The following is a 23,487-nucleotide window of genomic DNA, read 5'->3' on the forward strand; positions in this document are numbered from 1 at the left end:
ACTATACACAGGACAGTTATGGCAGCAGTGTTATTACCATTATGTATATATGTACAGTACCAGTCAAATGTTTGGACACACCTACTCATTCAAGTTTTTATTTTATTTTTACTATTTCCTACGTGGTAGAATAATAGTGAAGACATCAAAACAATGAAATAACACATATGGAATCATGTAGTAACCAAAAAAGTGTTAAACAACTCAAAATATACTTTATATTTGAGATTCTTCAAAGTAGCCACACTTTGTCTTCATGACAACTTTGCACACTCTTGGCATTCTCTCAACCAGCTTCATGAGGTGCATTTCAATTAACAGGTGTGCCTTGATAAAAGTTAATTTGTGGAATTTCTTTCCTTCTTAATGCGTTCGAGCCAATAAGTTGTGTTGTGACGAGGTAGGGGTGGTATACAGAAGATAGCCCTACTTGGTAAAAGACCAAGTCCATATTATGGCAAGAACATCTCAAATAGCAGCATACCACCCTGCACACCAGCAGCATATCACCCTGCATCCATCCCACTGCTGGCTTGCTTCTGAAGCTAAGCTAGGTCGGTCCTGGTCAGTCCCTGGATGGGAGACCAGATGCTGCTGGAAGTGGTGTTGGAGGGCTAGTATGAGGCACACTTTCCTCTGGTCTAAAAAAATATCCCAATGCCTAATGGCAGTGATTGGGGACATTGCCCTGTGTAGGGTGCTGTCTTTCTGCTGGGATGTTAAATGGGTGTGCTGACTCTCTGTGGTCACAAAAGATCCCATGGCACTTATTGTAAGAGTAAGGGTGTTAACCCTGGTGTCCTGGCTAAATTCCCAATCTGGCAATAATACGGTCACCTAATCATCCCCAGCTTACGATTGGTTTATTAATCTCTCCCCTGTAACTATTCCCCAGGTTGTTGCTGTAAGTGAGAATGTGTTCTCAGTCAACTTACCTGGTTAAATAAAAATAAGCAAAGAGAAACGACAGTCCATCATTACTTTACGACATGAAGGTTAGTCAATCCGGAAAATGTCAAGAACTTTTAAAGTTTCTTCAAGTGCAGTCGCAAAAATCATCAAGCGCTATGATGAAACTGGCTCTCATGAGGACCGCCACATGATAGGAAGACCCAGAGTTACCTCTGCTGCAGAGGATAAGTTCATTAGAGTTAACTGTACCTCAGAAATGAATCCCCAAATAAATGCTTCTCAGAGTTCAAGTAACAGACATCTCAACATCAACTGTTCCGAGGAGACTGCGTAAATCAGGCCTTCATGGTCGAATTGCTGCAAAGAAACCACTACTAAAGGACAACAATAATAATAAGAGACTTACTCGGGCCAAGAAACATGAACAATGGACATTAGATCGGTGGAAAATGTCCTTTGGTCTGATGCGTCCAAATTTGAGATTTTTGGTTCCAACAGCTGTGTCTTTGTGAGACGCAGAGTAGGTGAACGGATGATCTCCGTATGTGTGGTTCCCACCGTGAAGCATGGAGGAAGAGGTGTGATGGTGTGGGGGTGCTTTGCTGGTGACACTGTCTGTGATTTATTTAGAATTCAAGTCACACTTAACCAGCATGGCTACCAAAGCCTTCTGCAGCGATATTCCATCCCATCTGGTTTGCGCTTAGTGGTACTATCATTTGTTTTTCAACAGGACAATGACCCAAAACACACCTCCAGGCTGTGTAAGGGCTATTTGACCAAGAAAGAGAGTGATGGAGTGCTGCATCAGATGACCTGGCCTCCACAATCACCTGACCTCAACCCAATTGAGATGGTTTGGGATGAGTTGGACCGCAGAGTGAAGGAAAAGCAGCCAACAAGTGCTCACCATATGTGGGAACTCCTTTAAGACTGTTGGAAAAGCATTCCAGGTGAAGCTGGTTGAGAGAATGCCAAGAGTGTGCAAAGCTGTCATCAAGGCAAGGGGTGGCTACTTTGAAGAATCTCAAATATAAAATATATTTGTTTAACACTGTTTTGGTTACTACATGATTCTATATGTGTTATTTCACAGATTTGATGTCTTCACTATTATTCTACAATGTAGAAAATAGTAAAATAAAGAAAAATTCTTGAATGAGTAGGTGTGTCCAAACTTTTGAATGGTACTGTATACATCAGTGGAGGCTGCTGAGGGGAGAATGGCTCATAATAATGGCCGGAATGGGAAAATGGAATGGTATCAAACACCTGGAAACCATGTGTTTGATGTATGTGATTCCATTCCACAAATTCCGCTCCAGTCATTACCACGAGCCCGTTTTCCACAATTAAGGTGCCACCAACCTCCTGTGGTATATATTGTACATGTACACATTCAAATGTTGCTTTGCTAGTTTTAAAGAAACAAAAACAGGATGTCCTCACTCTTTTTTGTTTACTTATTTAACCATTATTTAACTAGGCAAGTCAGTTAAGAACAAATTATTATTTACACTACCCCGGCCAAACCCTAACCCGGACAACTCTGGGACAATTGTGCACCACCCTATCGGTCTGTAGCGACACCTCTAGCACTGAGATGCAGTGCATTAGACCACTGTGCACTTCATCATTTCCATACACAATACAATAAAAGTATGTTTTGTCTTTTGACGTCTATTTATTGGATTGTCCCTGTTAATCGACAGAGTCCAAGTACGACTGAAAAACGACCCTATTCTCTACCCTATTCTCTATATAGTCAATGTCTTTTAATAAGACCACTAAGGGCCCTGGTCAAAAGTTGTGCACTAAATAGGGAATATTTTTTGTCCTCCTAATACAGTCCAACTGGCAGTGGATACAGCCGGGTTATACGTCATGATATCATACACTTCCTGGATGTATTTAGTCATATCAACCCTCTTCCATGCTTCAAAGACACTGCCAATCAGACTAAAGTACTGAAAGAAGTGAGAAGAATGTGTGGGCATATCGGCCTAACCAGCTGTCTGGTTGTCATGTGGCCATATGGCACTAGTGTTCACTGACATACTGTAATGCATTGAGATATGGTGGCGGATAAGTCATTTGTGGGACACAAGGACATTGCAGAGTTGACAATTGACAAGAAACAAGATCAAGAGTGCCTGTGACTTGTTTTTATATACAGTAGTGAACTGTTAAGTGTTGGTTTGATGGGAGGTTTGCAGTATCCATCAGACAACTCCTGAAAATAAGAAAGACAGCCATATTGAATGTTCAAACTGAAAATTGTTCTGAGATTACAAAGTTTTAGCACATCCTCTCTATCGAACAACCTTCTCTCACTGAATAATAATTATCTCAAATTGAATCAAGAAAGAGCACTACTGTACCCCTGATACTGTGACCACGAAGTATCATCATACCTACAAATCTTCATTTTATGTTGAGAGACTTTCAGAGTTAACTTGGATAATTCATTTAGATGGATTTTGACTCTTGACATACTGTAGGAACCCCCCTCTTAGGGAACACAACAGCAGAGTCCAGTATAAAACCGTTTAGACTGCTAAATAAGAAAAACAAGATACATACAATCCAACAAAATAAGTGTTCAATGCTTTAAAGAATCCAAGGTCCAGGCACTCAGGTGGATTTTAAAGTGTAAACGTGTAGGTGTTTTTACATGCTCTATGTCCATTAAAAATGCCTTACATATAAAAAGCATATAGCGTATTGAAAAACACCTACGGTGTTTTAGCATAGAGCCTTAATCAGGGTGACAGCGTTTCCCAAACTGGTGCACATTTAGTTTGGTGTAAAACTACCACATAAACAGTACCGTAATCAACCCTCTACGCCATCAGCTGTTATTAACCATAAAGTAAAAGCTGCTTCTATACAGATCTGCCATCATTGTAAATAAGAATTTGTTCTTAACTCGATTGCCTAGGTAAACTTGCCTAGTTGAGGCAAGTAACCGAAAGGTTGCAAGTTCAAATCCCCGAGCTGACAAGGTACAAATCTGTTGTTCTGCCCCTGAACAAGGCAGTTAACCCACTGTTCCTAGGCCGTCATTGAAAATAAGAATTTGTTCCTAACTGACTTGCCTAATTAAATAAAGGTAAAATAAAAAAAAACATAAAAATAAAATGACATAAATCCCCCCAAAAGAGTGTAAACAACATGAACTACAGCCAGAAAAGTTTGCGTGACAGCACGAACAGATTTGCTACCAGTTATTACTCCTGCAAGCTTAGCTTTCTTTATTTTAAAGAAACAGATCAATAAACATCCTGTGTCACATCTTAAATCAGAGATGCGCAACGCCGGTCCTCGGGGCACTGATTGGTGTTACTCGTTTGCCCCAGCCCCAGCTAACCTGACTCCAGGAAGCCTAGTGGTTAAGAGCATTGGGTTAGTAACCGAAAGGTCGCTGTTTCGAATCCCTGAGCCAACTAGGGGAAAAATCTGTTGATGTGACCTTCTATGTGGCACTTAACCCTAGTTGCTCTGGATAAGAGTGTCTGCTAGAATGTAATCAACAAATAATGATGTTTAGTTTAAAATACAATTTGTTTAATCCCCTGTGTTTGCTAGGTATGGGGAAAAAGTGTGACACTACTTCGACCCCCTGAAGACTGGAGTTGCCCATCCCTGATCTAAATATCTAACTGATCGGTATATATGAATAGTGTATAGGAAGTATTTTGGTTGTCTCTTGGTGTCTTGACTAATTATATGTAGTATAATATTGTCTTTGTGTTGTCTTTTCTCTGAGTAGCTACTGCATGATCAACAGCTAATGGGAATCCTAATAAACTAACTAAACATTACTCTGAAGGGAGTCTCCTGCTAAGAGACTTGCCGATGCAAGGGTGTTATTAGATACACCCCAGAGACATGGGTATCCTGGGGACATTGATCAGGCCGGTCAGTTCCCAGGGTGGCATCACAGTCACACAAGTGACAGGATTCGGCTTAATTGATATCAGCTGTGTTTAATTGATTAGATAATAATGTCTACACATTTTAGGAAAAACAAACAACAGGTGAATGCTTAATTAATGACGGGAGAGACAGGAAGGGAGTGAGAGCTGGGAAAGGGAGTGAAAGAGAGAGAGAGCGAGAGAGAGAGCGGAGAGGGGGATGGAAGACTTGTCTCCCAATATGATCCAGCAAGACAATAATTATGCCTTGAAGTTGATGTCCATTGTCGCGTCAACTAATTTCAGTACCTAATTACTTATAATTAAACTCTGCCAGAAATACTAGAACTTTTTCTTAATTTCATTGTTTGCCCGGCTGGATAGCACAACCTGAGGATGGCTCTGATGGATGAATGTAGGGCGTGATAGGCAAGATGCTTTAAATGTTACAGACACAGTATCATTTTACTTTGTACTATGCTACGTTTAATGATCTGCAAAGTGGGTCGTCCTAACCACTCTGGAGGCCTCACAGTGGCCTGGGATAGGATTGGTTGGTCAATGTGTGTGTCACCATCAAAATGGACCACGATTGGTTGATGAATGTGTGTGTGTGTGTCACAAAAATGGACCAGGCCCACAGGTGGCCCAGCTACCTCTAACAACCTGTCTGCTTGTCACACCGACCCTCCCTTGTGGTAACACTGACTAATCAAACCTCAGCATGTCTCTGATCCGCTGTTGAACATCATGAACATTACACAGAATCCCAAATTATATTTCAAATCAATCTCCCAGCAAAACCAAGCCTCCAAAATGTCGCTCAGTTGAAAATGACAAAGTACTCTGACATTTCCATGAGGGCTCCATATCTATATTCTCAATGAATTTTGGGACCCAGGAGCCATGCACCGCGTCCTAAATAGTGGCCTATTCCCCATATAGTTTGCTATTTTTGACCAGCCCTCTATGGGCCCTTGTCAAAAGTAGTGCACTAAATAAGGAATAGGGTGCCATTTGGGGCCCAGAAGCATGCAGGCAGTTGCCAGGGGTGCTAACTGACCTTTGCAGACGGGGCGGTGGTCACTCCAGGCAGCGAACACCTCGGCCACCCTCTGACAGGTGATGGTCTTGGAGCCTTGGAGCACGTGGTCCTCATTACAGAGGAACTGGACGGTGGCTCCGATACTGTTGTTGGGAGAGAGGGAACACAGACAGGCAGACACACATATACAGGCACATTCGCACATGCACACATGCACGCACACACACACACACAGGCCCGCACGCACGCACGCGCGCATGCACGCACGCACGCACGCACGCACGCACACACACACACACACACACACACACACACACACACACACACACATGAGTGTTACTACATTACATACTGTAGAAACACATGAAGTATAGGCCTATCTGTGCACATTAAACAGTAATTAAAAAGAGATTCCCACTAGGACCATGTGATATTGGAATATAGGGCTTTTTAACACAACAAAGCCAAATACTGTAAATGAACTGAAAGTATTGATGTACCGCTAATGTGTGTTATTGAACTACAAACATCTTATACCTCAAAATACATCTGCAAGTAATCTCATCTTTGATTTTCCTACACAGTAAAAAAAAAAGCCTGGTTTGAAAGGCCTTCGATTTGTTTGAAGCTCAAACTCGGGGCTCGGTTGAGATAATCTGATATCATTCAGAGGAAATGGTTCCAGAAACTATTCACCCTGTTCAGATGAACACAAACACGATCCAAAGGGGAAAATTGCAACTCACACTCAAGAAATTGTATGATATTCTGAAATGGGCATGTTTCCCACTACACGTTACAGAGAAATAAGCCATAACATAAAAGGTATAAAGTCATTGTTTTCTCGTTGGCATCTCTTAGCTCTCTTCAAATAGAATACCATCTCCACTGCCATCATCACAGTTGAAATCATCAGGGCCCGTATTTATAAAGAGTCTCAGAGTAGGAGTAGGACAGCAGTCTAAGGCACTGCATCTCAGTGCTAGAGGTGTCACTACAGACACTGGTTTGATTCCAGGCTGTATCACAACCGGCTTTTATTGGGAGTCCCATTGGGCGGCGCATTTGCCCAGCATCGTCCAGGTTAGGGTTTGGCAGGGGTAGGTTGTCATTGTAAATAAGAATTTGTTCTTTACTGGTTTGCCTAGTTAAATAAAGGTAAAAAAAAAAAAATCTATGATTGTGTCCATTCATTATAATCTAAAAGGCTAAACTGATCCTAGATCAGTAATCCTACCCTAAGACACCTTATGATTACAGGCCCTGAGCTCAATATTGACCTAGGTTTTGCACACATTGAGCTGCTGCTGTCAATATTCCACAGTGAAGTGGTGTGTGTGACATTGAATGAACACTTAAAGATGAGAGGAGAAGTGATTCCTATTCAGGTGGAGCGATACTAGAGGCTAGTGTCATATTCAGGTTGAGCTGTATTACTGGTGTGTGTCACGCTCATGACACTGCACTCATAATGACACCAGAGTACCTTCCTTCTACAATCAATGTCCAGTGTCCTTCCACTTTCATTGACAGGCGATATGGCCCTCGGAGAATATTCATGTTAACAGCTGTAGGCTATTTGTTTTAACTTCATCTGCTTTGTCTATACTGGGCATATAAATAACTAATAAATAATATAGTATTGTTTCTTTTTGTATTGTTCTTTATAGTTGTGGTGGGAAAAAAACTATGATCAGTATGTTCTCCAACACATTGCAACGTGCAAGCCACATGAGAGGTGCCTAGGGTTGCAAAATTCCTGTAACCTTCCCAAAATTCCCTGGTTTTGCAGCAATCCCGAGTGGAGGAAATTTCCTGCTTATTCCCTTCTGATTCCAGGAATTTTCCACCCAGGATTTCTGGGAAACCTGGGAATTTTGCAACCCTAGAGGTGCCTTGCCACAGGCTTTGCAAATCCAGTGTCCTGTCTCTCCGGGCCCAGTGGGTGCTATGTTAGTAAGGGTCCATTCTTCACCCCAAAATGACCTACCTAAAGTCGGAGCCCACCCTCTTGCCGTTCTCTGGTTCCCCCGGGTCAGGACAGGAGTTGGATGCCTGCTTGATGCCCCCCTCATTCACTGGACAGGGGAGATAAGAGCAGAGCATTATGATATATACAGGAGAGGGCCAGAGAAAGAGGACAAGGCTCTCATGCTGGCCCTGTGCCTCTGTTCTTACACAATAGCCAACACACCAACACTCAGCATGTACAGGGTGTTAGGTGCACAGCAAGATGGGGGAGGAGATGGGACAGCTACCACACCAACACGCATCATGTACAGGGTGTTAGGTGCACAGCAAGATGGGGGAGGAGATGGGACAGCTACCACACCAACACGCATCATGTACGGGGTGTTAGGTGCACAGCAAGATGGTGGAGGAGCAACAAGATCTCATAGTTTCCCTTCGGAATTCGACATATTATGGATGAATGTCTATTTTTGATGCATTTATTCTGCATGGTTACTGGGTTAAAACAGAAACAACACAAATGTTAACAGTTTAGGCATTAATTCTGAGTGGTTCAGTTTGGGGAAGGCTTAAAACGAAATAATAAAAAACTACGCACCATTAACATCCTTTATCATCAACTATTCTCACGGCTTGCTAGAGCATTGTGCAGTGGTCTAAGCAGTAACCTCTTACTCTGAGGATCATCAGTTTGCGCCTAGTTCTGGGCAATCTATCGACATTCTCACAACCTTTTCAAACGTTCGAAAATACATGATTGTGATTCATTTGGATCACTTTCCATCTGAGGCAGAGATTGGCATGTCAGTTTTCATTTTCCCTGTGACTGAGCCTCACTCACACCATGGCCATTAATATTATCCACAAACGATGGTCTGACTGGAGGGAGGAGGGGAAGGAAGGGGAGGCCAGAGGAGGGCTAGTGTCTACACCAAGCTAATTACAGACCAATATTGTGGACCACATCTGACCATGCATCTCAATGTTTTAGAGGTGGTTATGACTGTTTAAAGCCAGCTGCAGCAGCCCATTGTTCACTGTCTCAAAGACCTGTCTTTTCAGGAGAAAATAACAGATTTAAATGCTTGTCAGGGACCAGACTTTAGTCCGGAGGGGTAGGAAGTATTTTGTAATACTTTTGAAATTCAAGAAAATATATAAACCACAGTCAAAATGAATTAGTATTTTGTGTGGTTAGCTAGGCACCTCTTTCGAAGAGACATTTGTACTTCCAACACAGTGCTATCTCTGTCAATCGAAAACTATGTGAATTTACATCTATTCCTTGTTTCCAAAATAGCTCTGTCACGTAAAGACAAGCACACTCAGGTCTTGCCACATTTAGACTTCCTAACAGGAACCCAGTCTTCTATGCTGTTCTTCCAGCCGTTCTGTCCTCTCTATCTTCAACTGCACAGATGGTGTCCATTACTATTGATGTGTCATGTGGCACCACATCAACACTCAGCTGAGTGCTGTTTATCAAATCCACCAGTCCTAGCTCCATCTCTTGGTCTTGTTTACCGGCTGCCTAATGGAGGATGCCAGTACATAGGGTCAGATAGCAAATAGCTAGCTTGCATAATGCATAATGCTAGGCTGGCTGGATGGGGAATTAGATGACTGATGATCAGTGGCTGGGTGTACCACACAATGGCTAGCATCACAAATGGTATTCTATTCCTACTTTTGATCGGAACGCTATGGGTCCTGGTCAAAAAGAGTGCACTACAATATGGTTTCATTTGGGACGTACCCAATATCCAGATTCCTAATTCCTATTTAATTTCCGTTGGGTTTAGTTTGAGGAGCTGAAGTTGAAGACAGGAACCAATAGGACAGCAGGCAGAGCGGAGGGAGCACACAAGTATTTAATAGAAGGAAGATCCATGACACTTTAACCTTTAGGGACTGTAATGAAATTGACTGGAGCTCAGTGTCTTACACAATAATACTTTCTCAACATCTCAGCGGGGGAGGAGTTAGAACATGTGTCTTTGGAAATACAGTCAAGTTTATCTTGAGAAATTGTGAAAAGGATCTTATACACCATGTTATATATATATATATAGTAGGCCAGACTGATAGTGGGGAAAGATAGAGAGATTGTGTTAAAGGGAAGTAGGCCAGCTTGAGAGTGGGGAAAGATAGAGAGAGATTGTGTTAAAGGGAAGTAGGCCAGACTGATAGTGGGGAAAGACAGAGAGAGATTGTGTTAAAGGGAAGTAGGCCAGATTGATAGTGGGGAAAGATAGAGAGAGATTGTGTTAAAGGGAAGTAGGCCAGATTGATAGTGGGGAAAGACAGAGAGAGATTGTGTTAAAGGGAAGTAGGCCAGATTGATAGTGGGGAAAGATAGAGAGAGATTGTGTTAAAGGGAAGTAGGCCAGATTGATAGTGGGGAAAGATAGAGAGAGATTGTGTTAAAGGGAAGTAGGCCAGATTGATAGTGGGGAAAGATAGAGAGATTGTGTTAAAGGGAAGTAGGCCAGACTGATAGTGGGGAAAGACAGAGAGAGATTGTGTTAAAGGGAAGTAGGCCAGATTGATAGTGGGGAAAGATAGAGAGAGATTGTGTTAAAGGGAAGTAGGCCAGACTGATAGTGGGGAAAGACAGAGAGAGATTGTGTTAAAGGGAAGTAGGCCAGATTGATAGTGGGGAAAGATAGAGAGAGATTGTGTTAAAGGGAAGTAGGCCAGATTGATAGTGGGGAAAGATAGAGAGAGATTGTGTTAAAGGGAAGTAGGCCAGATTGATAGTGGGGAAAGATAGAGAGAGATTGTGTTAAAGGGAAGTAGGCCAGACTGATAGTGGGGAAAGATAGAGAGAGATTGTGTTAAAGGGAAGTAGGCCAGATTGATAGTGGGGAAAGATAGAGAGAGATTGTGTTAAAGGGAAGTAGGCCAGATTGATAGTGGGGAAAGACAGAGAGAGATTGTGTTAAAGGGAAGTAGGCCAGATTGATAGTGGGGAAAGATAGAGAGAGATTGTGTTAAAGGGAAGTAGGCCAGATTGATAGTGGGGAAAGATAGAGAGGGATTGTGTTAAAGGGAAGTAGGCCAGATTGATAGTGGGGAAAGACAGAGAGAGATTGTGTTAAAGGGAAGTAGGCCAGATTGATAGTGGGGAAAGATAGAGAGAGATTGTGTTAAAGGGAAGTAGGCCAGATTGATAGTGGGGAAAGATAGAGAGAGATTGTGTTAAAGGGAAGTAGGCCAGATTGATAGTGGGGAAAGATAGAGAGGGATTGTGTTAAAGGGAAGTAGGCCAGATTGATAGTGGGGAAAGACAGAGAGAGATTGTGTTAAAGGGAAGTAGGCCAGATTGATAGTGGGGAAAGATAGAGAGAGATTGTGTTAAAGGGAAGTAGGCCAGATTGATAGTGGGGAAAGACAGAGAGAGATTGTGTTAAAGGGAAGTAGGCCAGCTTGATAGTGGGGAAAGATAGAGAGAGATTGTGTTAAAGGGAAGTAGGCCAGATTGATAGTGGGGAAAGATAGAGAGAGATTGTGTTAAAGGGAAGTAGGCCAGCTTGATAGTGGGGAAAGATAGAGAGAGATTGTTTTAAAGAGCAGTAGGCCATATTCAAACCTATGTACCGACACTGTAGACATGTGTTCCGGAAGCTAACACATTACCGCTAGACAACCCAGGCTACAAAATAAGTTAATATTTTATAGAGTATATCTCCTTGTGACCAGCAAAACAACAGACAGCAGATAAGAAAAAATGATTGGTGAAATGTAGTAATATGCAATGAGCCACACAGAACAAGAATGAAAACAATTCAAAGTATTTGATAGAATATGCATCACAGGAAAACAATATTTCTCCCTGCTGAATGAGTGGGTGTGGCTTTACTGGCTTTCTGAAGGAGAATATGCTAAGAAACGACATTATGCATTTTTTCATTAGTGTGTAGGCGTATTGGATACTTGTATGTATATGTGAGTTCAAAAGGTGTATGTATGTTTGGTGGATAGGGCTGTTAATTAGATCTGTTGTATGTACTGTAGGCCTATCTTCTTTGTTGCTTTGTTGAGATTAGTTTGACCGTTGGATATATCTCTCAGGAGCCATCTGGCATAGTGTAGGCTACATAGTGTGATGCACAGAGAATGGCAAAGGCCTGAACGACTAATCGACTAAGAAACACTGCGGGAATTCTTGAGGATATATGTCTTCATGAACCAGGACATTAAATCATGAGACAAGGGCCTAATGTATATGCATTAGCTATAAATGTTCAGAAGGAACACATTTACTTCTTAATGATTAGTGTAAATACTGTTTTACCTTTGATGACTCTCTGTAAATGACAGCTGCAAACTTTGTACTGGTGTCTAATCGTATATAAAATCTATAATCCTTTATAGAGTAGAGTTAGACCAGACTGGGTCGTTCACTGTTTCTTACTTTAACAGTGCTTTAAGAGAGGCCCCAGTGCCCACTTCAGATATTTACGATGGCCATTCGTGTCGCTTCCGACTTCTGAGTAAATGTTAGATATCTAAAATGGGTCAACATAAAAACAAATCAGCATGAAGCAAACCTGCTGATGTGATAATGGGGAAAACAAACAAAACAGATAGAAAGACTATAATTATTCAAGGAAATTTTAGGAACTATAGACACTAAAATAAAAGCTTTTTTTTTGTATACAGTACCAGTCAAGTTTGGACACACCGACTCATTCCAGTGTGCAAAGCTGTCATCAGGCAAAGGGTGGCTACTTTGAAGAATCTCAAATATAAAATATATTTGGATTTGTTTAACACTTTCTTGGTTACTACATGATTCCATAAGTGTTATTTCATAGTTTTGATATCTTCACTATTATTCTACAATGTAGAAAACAGTAAAAGCAAAGAAAAACCCTTGTAAGAGTAGGTGTTTCCAAACTGTTGACCGGTACTGTAGAAATGTAGATGGATTCCACAAATACACATAAACAGTGAACACACGCACACACACACACACACACACACACACACACACACACACACACACACACACACACACACACACACACACACACACACACACACACACACACACACACACACACACACACACACACACACACACACACACACACACACACACACACACACACACAAACAAACAAACCCAGCAAAATGCAGCCTTATTTTGGCTTTTCCGCAGCTACTTTACTTTGCCCTAAAATGTTCTCCTTTCAAAGCGGCAGCAGCAGCATGTCAGTGCGTTTGACAGCTGAGAGGAGGATATGTTTACACTGCTGCCTCCCTCTAGGTCAGTAAGCTGCTGGAGAAATCCCAAAATACTCCCTGGAAGTAGCAGTCAGTGTCAAACTAACATAGCAGGCGTAAAAGAATACGCCTGAGCGGAGTCCCCACATCCGTTTTTCAGCGGAAAAGGAAGCTAAGTTGAATTAGATGTACAGTGAGGGAAAAAAGTATTTGATCCCCTGCTGATTTTGTACGTTTGCCCACTGACAAAGACATGATCAGTCTATAATTTTAATGGTAGGTTTATTTGAACAGTGAGAGACAGAATAACAACAAAAAAATCCAGAAAAAAGCATGCAAACATTTTTATCAATTGATTTGCATTTTAATGAGGGAAATAAGTATTTGACCCCTCTGCAAAACATGACTTAGTACTTGGTGGCAAAACCCTTGTTGGCAATCACAGAGGTCAGACGTTTCTTGTAGTTGGCCACCAGGTTTGCACACATCTCAGGAGGGATTTTGTCCCACTCCTCTTTGCAGATCTTCTCCAAGTCATTAAGGTTTCGAGGCTGACGTTTGGCAACTCAAACCTTCAGCTCCCTCCACAGATTTTCTATGGGATTAAGGTCTGGAGACTGGCTAGGCCACTCCAGGACCTTAATGTGCTTCTTCTTGAGCCACTCCTTTGTTGTCTTGGCCGTGTGTTTTGGGTCATTGTCATGCTGGAATACCCATCCACGACCCATTTTCAATGCCCTGGCTGAGGGAAGGAGGTTCTCACCCAAGATTTGACGGTACATGGTCCCGTCCATCGTCCCTTTGATGCGGTGAAGTTGTCCTGTCCCCTTAGCAGAAAAACACCCCCAAAGCATAATGTTTCCACCTCCATGTTTGACGGTGGGGATGGTGTTCTTGGGGGTCATAGGCAGCATTCCTCTTCCTCCAAACACGGCGAGTTGAGTTGATGCCAAAGAGCTCCATTTTGGTCTCATCTGACCACAACACTTTCACCCAGTTGTCCTCTGAATCATTCAGATGTTCATTGGCAAACTTCAGACGGGCATGTATATGTGCTTTCTTGAGCAGGGGGACCTTGCGGGCGCTGCAGGATTTCAGTCCTTCACGGCGTAGTGTGTTACCAATTGTTTTCCTGGTGACTATGGTCCCAGCTGCCTTGAGATCATTAACAAGATCCTCCCGTGTAGTTCTGGGCTGATTCCTCACCGTTCTCATGATCATTGCAACTCCACGAGGTGAGATCTTGCATGGAGCCCTAGGCCGAGGGAGATTGACAGTTCTTTTGTGTTTCTTCCATTTGCGAATAATCACACCAACTGTTGTCACCTTCTCACCAAGCTGCTTGGCGATGGTCTTGTGGCCCATTCCAGCCTTGTGTAGGTCTACAATCTTGTCCCTGACATCCTTGGAGAGCTCTTTGGTCTTGGCCATGGTGGAGAGTTTGGAATCTGATTGATTGATTGCTTCTGTGGACAGGTGTCTTTTATACATGTAACGAACTGAGATTAGGAGCACTCCCTTTAAGAGTGTGCTCCTAATCTCAGCTCGTTACCTGTATAAAAGACACCTGGGAGACAGAAATCTTTCTGATTAAGAGGGGGTCAAATACTTATTTCCCTCATTAAAATGCAAATCAATTTATAACATTTTTGACATGTGTTTTTCTGGATTTCTTTGTTGTTATTCTGTCTCTCACTGTTCAAATAAACCTACCATTAAAATTATAGACTGATCATTCCTTTGTCAGTGGGCAAACGTACAAAATCAGCAGGGGATCAAATACTTTTTTCCCTCACTGTATCCCTGAAATCCGGATACATCTGGTTGTTGGCAACTCAGATAAGGGTGGTGTCAACCAAGAAACAAACCCCAAAAACACTCACTACACATAGAATAACATTGTCTTTTTCCCAAGTCTAAATACAGCTGCCTTTAAAAATAATGATGGTGAGAAATGGTTCCCCTTTGGGGATGACTGCGGATTGCTGTGATTGTTGATTGTTGCATTCTTTTGCTTTATTGTCCAAATGAGCAATACATTATCAATGTTCTGTATGTATATTTTATACAGCCATCAGTCATACATAAAATGAGTACTCTGGGATTTGAAAAAAACAACGAAGCGGACAGCCCGCCCCCTTTTTTGGAAAATCATTCATTTAAAGTTTAATCATTAATCATTAAAGTTCAAATGATGTAACAATCCCAGATTTCCCCTTAGTTTTGTATTTTATTTTGTAGAGTAAAGGAGAGTAGGATCCTCTATCTATGGCTGTCAGTGTTTCTTAATGTTATGTCTATCAATGTTATGTTTCTTGTCGTATGAGCGCATCACAACATGGCCTAAAGAAAACAGCGATGATTTAAAAATGCCAGGAGAATAGTTCTAGGGTCTCATGTATGATGGATGAGGCATGGCACAAGACAAAGAGAGGAAAGACAGATTTTCTGTTCAGTTGATTACAGAGGGTCATTCAAGACTCTTCTACCCTCAGTGCGTCTCAAATGGCACCCTATTCCCCATATAGTGCACTACCTTTGACCAGAGCGGGCCCTAGGTCAATAGCAGTGTCCTATATAGGGAATAGGGTGCCATTTTGGACACAACCAATCTCTGTATAAGCTTCAGTGCTGGGACGCCAGCTCCCTGTTTTCACCATCCGTCACTTTGGAAAGCAGTTCTAAAACGACAGGCTTCGCCACATGAAATTTCGGCACACTCCATCGAGTCCCTCCCTTCACCACCAGAACAATTTGTCAGCTATGTTTAGAGAAGTTGCCTTTTATTCCAGCAGAGAAGTCCAGCGAAGTGTGAAACCCAAGGGGGTTTGAACCTCAGTACCATACTTAGACAGGCTGGCAGTGAGTAGTCAGTCAAACACACACACACACAGCCAACCAACTCACCTGTTACACCAGTCTCAGTCCTGTCACAGGTTTCAATGTACAGTCACTCATTTATCATTCACACAAAGACAGACATCAGAAAGCTGTGTACAACATGGACAAACCATGCAGAAAGACTCCCTAGGGTCCAGTTCTCATCACATTGCCTGGTTTATTGATGATTGGATTTGGAGTGAGTAGGAGTCCTTCTCCTGTCAAGTGGAAGGAAGCCATGAGTCTTGTCATGCCCTTGATTAACAATTTAGTTGCTTTTCAAGTTATTCCAGAGTACTTCTAGGAAGCCGTATATACTGTAGTATGCAGTGGAGGGCTTACAACTTTGCCGGGGGGGGGGGGGGGGGCATTCGGCCAAATGGGCCATTTTAGTGTTGCTAACTGGGTATAAGAACACTTATTCAGTTCATACATTAGTATGTTTATGCACTACAGTCTTTATTGTTTCTGTTTACTTTCTCTGTGTATAATATTGATGTAAATGAAAGATAAGTAGCATTCGAAGAACAGTGTTTTGTTCTTTGGGGCTTTTTCAGTTTCGTCATATTTGTATAAATGCATAAATACAGCAAAGCATGTCTCTGTGAATACATTTAACTGATTGCTCATGCTCTAATGTGGATTTAATAACATGCAATATGGCCCAAAAACAGCAAACAAACATGCAGCGATGACATGCACACATGCCGAAGAGGACAGCGAGGACTATGGGAATCCTGGTTATTTTCTTCTTCTATTTCATACAAAATTGTCACTGAATATGAGTGAAAATCCAAATTGGTGTCGAAAAGCCTGCATTGCTCAAAAGCACTGTTTTGACAGGAGCTTTTTCGCAATAGCCCTAACATTAAATACGACCGATAATTTTCGTTGCAGACCCTTTATTAAATCATGAAAATGCAAATATGTTGTTGTGCAACAATACATTGTTTTTACCTTGAGCAAGGCACTTAACCCAAACTGCTCCTATAAGGCGCTCTGCATTACACATAGAGTTAGTTGAACATGTTGTCTTTTGAGACTTTGCACAGTATTAGTGGTGCAAGCTCTTCAAGTAGACAAAAAAAAATCTGTCCATTCGTGAAGTGCCTTTGTTCAGTGTAGATGGACAAATCAGTATGCTAAAAAATGTGGACAACATTAATTGCATGGACAGTGTCAAGTACACAGACTGAACAAAACGGTTTCAGGTAAACAAAATGCTTCATAAGAATAGAATGAAACATTCATTAATGCACTCATAAAACATCAAATTAAGAGCATTCCATATTTTTACTAATATCGCCCTTGAGCATACCTAGCTCATCATGACAGATAACCATTCCCCAAGACACATCGGTCAAAAACACGAGTGTCACTGTGTCACACCTACTCCTGCTCCACCGCTCCAGCGTTCGACGTCACCGGTCTAGTAACCACCGGTCCTGGCAACCATCATTACGTACACCTGCTCCCAATTGTTACACACACTTGGACCTCATCATCACCTTGATTACTCTCTCTTTATTTAGCCCTCAGTAGCCTCAGTCATCAGGCAGTATTGGTTTTGTTCACATTCAGTACGCTTCTCCTGTTTTGTTTATCTGCCTTATTCTTATCATTAAACTTACCTTCTGCACCTGCTTCCTGACTCCCAGCATATACGTTACACACCGACTAGATTTTTGTTGTTATCTAGGTCTTTAATTAAAAACCCTGTGGCCGTCAATAGTTTGTACTTTGTTCATCAGGATTCCATCAATTTAAGATGCTTCCCAAGTCAGAGGTTTTTCGGTTTTTCCCTCCCAGAGTTGGCCCGCGGATTCGATAATAAGGGAAATTGCATCGACTACCCACTTTGAGGAGTGGAATGCATCCCTAATATCAGATAATTAAAATCAATATTGCATATGCTACACCTTGGAACAGGCTTTAAGCGATATCGACTCACACACGTGCATTGTAGCACAGGACGGCCAGAGCTCAAGAGTGCATTAGTCACCAGAACACTATTAACATTCATTCATTTATCATTTATCTTCCTATCCACACAAACACATATAGCTAACTTGACTCAAGCATTTCTGTTTATTAACTCTGTCGTCTTTGACACACGTATGACTTGGTAGTACCACAGCTGAGCTTTGGGTTCATTGTGAGGTCATGGCACATTAATATTGTGATATACCGTGCTAAAATACAGTTGGATTATACTGTAACACAGATGGTCACGACAAAACTACTAAATTCTTGCATTGAAACCTAGGATACTGCTGAGGGTACTTATAGTTTAATACAGAGAACGTCCTTGTAATACAGCCAATGCCCTCGTAATACAATTGATACACAAACAATATGTGTGATTCACACAGAGTTATAAATAATCTGAGCTTGCTTGATTCATTTTGCACATCTTTCTTAATTAATTCAGCCTAAGGGTCTGCAAATGAAAATTAGGAACAGTGGTTTCACCTGGCTAGTTAGCCATTGTGACCTAATCATCAAACAGAATGTCTGTTATTGTTTTTGGAATATCTTCTTGACGGCATGAAGCCAATAATTTGGAGTTTGAATGGTGGAGTAACTCCAAGATTGCACATCAACTCAGTGGCCTTGTGGTTAATGTACATCCTGAGATTAGGAGGTTGTGGGTTTGATCCCTGCTTGAGTCATACCAAAAATGGGGCCAGATGCCTCTCTTCTTGAGTCATACCAAAAATGAGGCCAGATGCCTCTCTTCTTGGCTCTCAGCATTAAGGAGATGGATTTGGCGTAAGGCCCTGCGATAGACTAGTGTCCTGTCCATGGGGTGTACTCTCTCCTGCCGGATTAGCTGTTCTGGCTCGGACAAGGCAACCTTCATCCTCCAGGATTGCACAGTGCACATATGCCTTATCATTATTGATGCTCTACAAGACCAATGGTTATTGATTCAAGGCATGATGGGTGGGCTGGGGGACTGATCGTGCATTCAACAGGTTACGAGTCCAAACAAAGCAATTACCAAATTATTGAAAACATGAAACACAATCGACAAACAAACACGCACAAGCACACACGGGAAAAAAGAAATCACAGATTTACCATAACAGAGTAACAAAGGGTAGACTCACAGATAGAAAACTTGTTGCTGTTGTCTTTTCCTGGGAATAATTTTACTCCTCTAGATTTAAAGTCTACAGACCGTTTCACTAGTTAAAAGGGAAAACAAAAACATGAAATCAGGTAAAACATGTTCCAAATAAACTGATCAGCATTGAAAACCAAGAAAGCCATCCTCCAAGCTTATGGAGAAGAGCACAAATCATAGCAGCAGCAGGTAACAACAAAGAATAATGTGCAGAAAGAAAATAGGCACGCTAAAATGAAACGATAAAAAGAGGAGGAGAAAGATATTGATATATAAGTAGCCGACAGGGCTTCTGTTCATTTGTCAACCTTGAAATGATTGGGGGGTTTTGTAGGACGGCAGACCAGACCAGACCAGGGTAGAGTAGAGCAGCCAATATGGATCAGCCTTTAGCCACAATACTCAGAGGAATCTTCAGGGCAGAGGAGGCTGTCAAGGTTTTTTTTTGCAACAGAATGGCCGATTTGTTACGCCGCAGAATGGCACGTTGGGACATAACAGTGCAGACGTCCGCTCACATACACACACGTACATACACACACACTCGCGCGCACATGCACATAACACACTGCCCCTGAGCAAAATAGGGATTTTCAGGTGTTGTGCTGGCTTTCATCACTATTTCAGCTAATTTGAACAGAAGCCCTGTGAGGAATGACAAGCGTAATAATAATAATAATAACAGGATCACATTCAACATTTGTAAAAACATCATGATAAATGTTTTCTTTTCTGTTTTCCAAAACAGTATGCGTTCAAAAAACCCAAACATCTATCATTACATATTTAATTGTTTTGTTAAAAAGTACCCATCGATTCACTTTCAGATATAACATGGGATGATGAAGGATTATATTAGGATATGGAAAATAGGTGGGATAAGAAGCATGTAGCATTGTGTGAGGCTGTGGAGGTGCTCTCTCTCTCTCTTCCGTAGTTCAGGGCAACCCTCACAGCCTCACACATTTAACACAGAAAGTTACACTAGCACATTGACATTGGCTTCACTCATTCAGCTTGTCCGTAAAAAAATATGAGAATCTTTTTTTTTAAATATAGAGCTAAGTCATTCTTAACATCTTGATCCAAAGATGAAGTCTGGGGTGAAAGTCATTATGATATGTCCATACATGTTTCACTGAATGACAGACTGAGAGGTGCAACGGTTTTTGACAACTGCCAGTTGTCCTTCAGAATATTGACATAGAGATGGCTGAGATCGAAAAGGTTTGCCCACCCTTACACGCAGACTAGCGTTTTTCATCATGAATCTTGTTCTGGAGGCAGCTCTGAGTAGTCACTAGCTGGCACAGCCACAAAGTCATAAAAGTAATTAAACCTAACCCTAACCTTAACCATAACCACACTGCTAACCCTAATGCCTAACACTAACATTAAATTAAGACCAAAAAGCACATTTTTACAATATACCCATTTGACTTTGCTGCTGGCCCACCATGCGGAATCGCTCAGTTCTGCCTCAAGGACAAGACTCATCCCAATACACGTCAACCTGTCCCTTATACTGGGAAAGATTGCATTAAAAACATAATCTTAGAGTTTCAGACATCAAAGGTTGTGTAATTCCGATTATGAACAGACCAACTTGTAAGGAAAAAGTGTTCAAAGCCTAGTTTGATTTTGCATTTCTACGTGAATTAGACTGTGACCATGTCATTGGATGTAGGTAAAAAGTTGATTTGCATTTCTACGTGAATTAGACTGTGACCATGTCATTGGATGTAGGTAAAAAGTTGGGTGAAAAAAATAAGAAATTCCCTTACGTTTTTTTAAATATTCCAATCAGTTTTCCACATTGATTCAACGTCATCACACAGATTTATACTTTTCAACCAGTTTTTAACCAATGGGCAGCTACTGTACAGTATGCTTCAAAGCTTCTGCAGACCTGTGGTTTCCTGTTACTACTTGCTTAGCTGTTATATTTTCACTTGAAATTCTTCAAAAAGTCCAAAGTCCACAATAGTACCTCATGTCAGAAACAGTGTGTACAGCTGAGAATAACAGAAAATCATTCAAGCTGGTATTATCGCATATTCAGTTAGAGTGGAGAGTACCTCTTCCGTACAAGTACCTCTTCCGTACAAGCAGTGCCCAACATGAATAATGGCACAGATGATGAACTCTTTTAATAATGACATGTAATCGACTTATTTAATTATAGTTCATCTGTGAGGGATCTGCCTCTTCATTTACGGGTGACACTTCGATGGTCACCGATGAGCACCACTTGAGCAGCCTCATTTGCCATGCCTTAATGTCCTTTCTTGGGATCTGGTTAATTTGCTTTGCGATAAATCAGCCGACGAGTTTCTTTGTGCTGATACAGTATGTAAACTATGTAAGGCTGTGTTTACACAGGCAGCCCAAATTCTGATAATTTTTTCCACTAATTGGTCTTTTGACCAATCACATCAGATCTTTTCACATCAGATATTTTTCAGAACTGATCTGATTAGTTAAAATACCAATTCAAACGCAGCCTTAAAGACCCAAGGCATTCCTCAGGCACTATGTAGGATTGAAAAATGGCACCTTCAGTCTGAGCTCTTATTAAACCAAACCTGAATGGTTTATTACTCCCATTTTATAGCCCTCTGGTCAGCATTCTTTCATTAATAAATAAAGCCAAAAATTATACAGTGACTCCCATGCTGTGCCAGAAGAAGCTACAATTAGTCAATTTAAAATGGATTTGCGTTTCTTGTCTTATGCCGACTCGCACAGGTTGCCTATTGGTTGATATCTGCTGTTCAGTCGTGACATTTCGTAATTCGTAGAATGATTAAGAAAGGATATGTACGAGGAGGAAGGCAACCATCTCTTTTCCAAAACATGTCTTTCTAATTTAGCAAATGAAAATGCAGTCTGACTCCAAGACAATGGGTACCTACCAAATCACAGAGCAGTGGTTCCCAACCTTTTTCTTTTAACACCAACTGAATTTTTCTCTGCCAGGAGTACCCCTGAAGTACCCCCTCATGTGCATTCTAGCAGTAATCCCATGCTCTCATGAGTCTTCTCAAGTACCCCCTGTGGATAGGCCAAGTACCCCTAGGGGTCCTAGTACCCCTGGTTGGGAACCACTGTCATAGAGCACACATTTAATCAACCATGTGTTTGAGGAATCTATTTTCCACTTGTTTTGTGCTGTTTTGACTTTATATGGGATTTAAGAGAATAGAAATGAAAAGCAGTCTGTACTATACTGCACTATAATCTTGCGGCCGGTACTACACTATAACTGGGTGAGACAGAAATATACACAGAGAATTCTGCTGTAGCCTGGCAACCTAGGATTCAATATCTCATTCTACCTTGCCTAAAGGCCACAGGTTAAAGGGCCAATAAAGCCACGTTAGTGTTGTAGGAACATAACTGAACTAGAGGAGTGAGAGGAGGTGGGTTAAAAGAACATAATTGAACTAGGGTAGTGAGGGGGGGGTATTTTAACGGAGTAAGGGCCAGGTAAGGCCTTGAGACAAACCAAATGGTACATCCAATCTGTCCAGTCAAAACGTACAATGTCATTACATTGGTGTAGTCGTCTATAAAATACATCCTCTTTACACTAGACACATTCCACCATGTCTAATTGGCTAGCTGTTAGGATACCCTTCACTGTAAAAAGGTTAAAGAAATAGGACTTGTAGTAAACTACAACTAGTATTGAGGAGAAAATGGAGCACTTGGAGCATGGAGTTAAGTGGACAAATCAAGTTCAAGTTGAAATTGGTGCCCGATAACAACTTAAAGAAGCTCTGATCATTCTCTCATAGCCTCTAGCTTATGGGGGCAGTGAAATACTTTATTGGGGGCTGATATAGGAGCTATAGAACCTTATACAGAAAATGTATTGTTCAGATTTATTACTTCCAAGATTGGTGCAAAATTATGTTTATTTATGCAGTTTCAGTTCTGCTAACTTCAGCAATCTAGCAATTTCCCCATGCACATTGTAACTCAAATGTCAAAATGAAATCCCCAGAGACACTACAAAACCCCCTGACAAACTGTTGACATCTATGATAACACAATAAAAATGTGACCTGACAACATATCCTAATTAAAGAGCCAGTGCAGTCAAAAATGTGATTTCCTTGTGTTTTATATATATTTCCACACTATGAGGTTGGAATAATACTTTGAAATTGTGTAAATGATGATAATGTCCTTTTAGTGTAAGAGCTGTTTGAAAAAAACAACTCTAAGTTCAGCCTGTTTTTGTGGGAAGAAGTTTTGGCCTTCCATGGTGACGCCACCATGCAGTGAATTAGTTAATAGGCAAATAAGAAAGAGAGTTACAAACCTCTCTGCCAAAACAGCTAATTTTCCCTTTCCCACTCAAACCACTCCCAGACAGTCCTAGCGAAATTATG

At 41.4% G+C, this 23,487-nt stretch overlaps 1 protein-coding gene across 2 annotated transcripts in view; it reads right to left on the minus strand.

The window, feature by feature from the left end:
- The window catches only part of LOC139559367 (CUB and sushi domain-containing protein 3-like), a 700,638-nt gene that overhangs the window by 348,330 nt on the left and 328,821 nt on the right, over positions 1 to 23,487 (minus strand). For both annotated transcript variants that reach the window (XM_071375335.1, XM_071375334.1), the window contains exons 7-9: positions 19,071 to 19,148; positions 7,865 to 7,952; positions 5,893 to 6,017 (exon numbers count right to left, since the gene is read on the minus strand). In XM_071375335.1, the coding sequence (XP_071231436.1) occupies positions 5,893 to 6,017; positions 7,865 to 7,952; positions 19,071 to 19,148 (291 nt within the window). The remainder of the gene's footprint in view (positions 1 to 5,892; positions 6,018 to 7,864; positions 7,953 to 19,070; positions 19,149 to 23,487) is intronic.

The sequence above is a fragment of the Salvelinus alpinus genome, chromosome 29 (genome assembly GCF_045679555.1).
Source record: "Salvelinus alpinus chromosome 29, SLU_Salpinus.1, whole genome shotgun sequence".
NCBI lineage: Eukaryota > Metazoa > Chordata > Actinopteri > Salmoniformes > Salmonidae > Salvelinus > Salvelinus alpinus.